Genomic DNA, 716 nt, shown 5'->3' with positions numbered 1-716 from the left:
GGTCACAGAGTCGCACCCCAGCCAGGCCAACAGCATCTGCAAGGTCCCCCATGGCGCTGCCCGGCTCCCTCCTGAAGGCCCTGCTGGTGCTCAGCTGCAGCTGCCTGTGCTCTCTGGGCTGTGACCTGCCCCAGACCCATGGCCTGCTGAGCAGGAGGGCCTTGACGCTCCTGGGACACATGAGGAGAGTCCCTGCCAGCTCCTGCCAGGAGGACAGGAGTGACTTTGCCTTCCCCCAGGGCGTGTTTGGTGGCCACCAGCTCCAGAAGGCTCAGGCCCTGTCTGTGGTCCACGTGACCACCCAGAAGCTCTTCCAGCTCCTGTGCACGGAGGCCTCCTCCTCTGCCTCTTGGAACCGCACCCTCCTGGAGGAACTCTGCGCGGGGCTGTATAGGCAGCTGAGCGACCTGGAAGCCTGTCTCATGCAGGACTTGGGCGATGCAGACACTCCCCTCCCGAAGGAGGACTCCGTGCTGAGGAGCTACTTCCAAAGAATCTCCGTCTACCTGCAGGAGAAGCAGCACAGCCCCTGTGCCTGGGAGGTGGTCAGAGCAGAGATCACGAGACCCGTGTATTCATTGGCAGCCTTGCACAGAAGATTGAGGAGCGAGAAGTGAGACCCGCTTCAGCATGGAGTCATTCTCAGCAACTAATAACGTCGCCTTTCCACGTGGTCTGCCATGTCAAAGACTCTCCTTTCTGCTGTGATTGTGACA

At 60.8% G+C, this 716-nt stretch overlaps 1 protein-coding gene across 1 annotated transcript; it reads left to right on the top strand.

Moving 5' to 3' along the window:
• Nucleotides 1-50: 50 nt before the first annotated feature.
• LOC115285018 (interferon alpha-like) lies at nt 51-709 on the top strand. The gene has a single exon (XM_029931438.1). It carries the CDS (start codon nt 51-53, stop codon nt 615-617), a length of 567 nt encoding a protein of 188 aa, XP_029787298.1. The 3' UTR covers nt 618-709.
• The last annotated feature ends 7 nt before the right edge of the window (nt 710-716 follow it).

This window comes from Suricata suricatta, unplaced genomic scaffold, assembly GCF_006229205.1.
Source record: "Suricata suricatta isolate VVHF042 unplaced genomic scaffold, meerkat_22Aug2017_6uvM2_HiC HiC_scaffold_33874, whole genome shotgun sequence".
In the NCBI taxonomy this organism is placed as follows: Eukaryota; Metazoa; Chordata; class Mammalia; order Carnivora; family Herpestidae; genus Suricata; species Suricata suricatta.
This window is presented reverse-complemented; position numbering and strand designations above follow the sequence as displayed.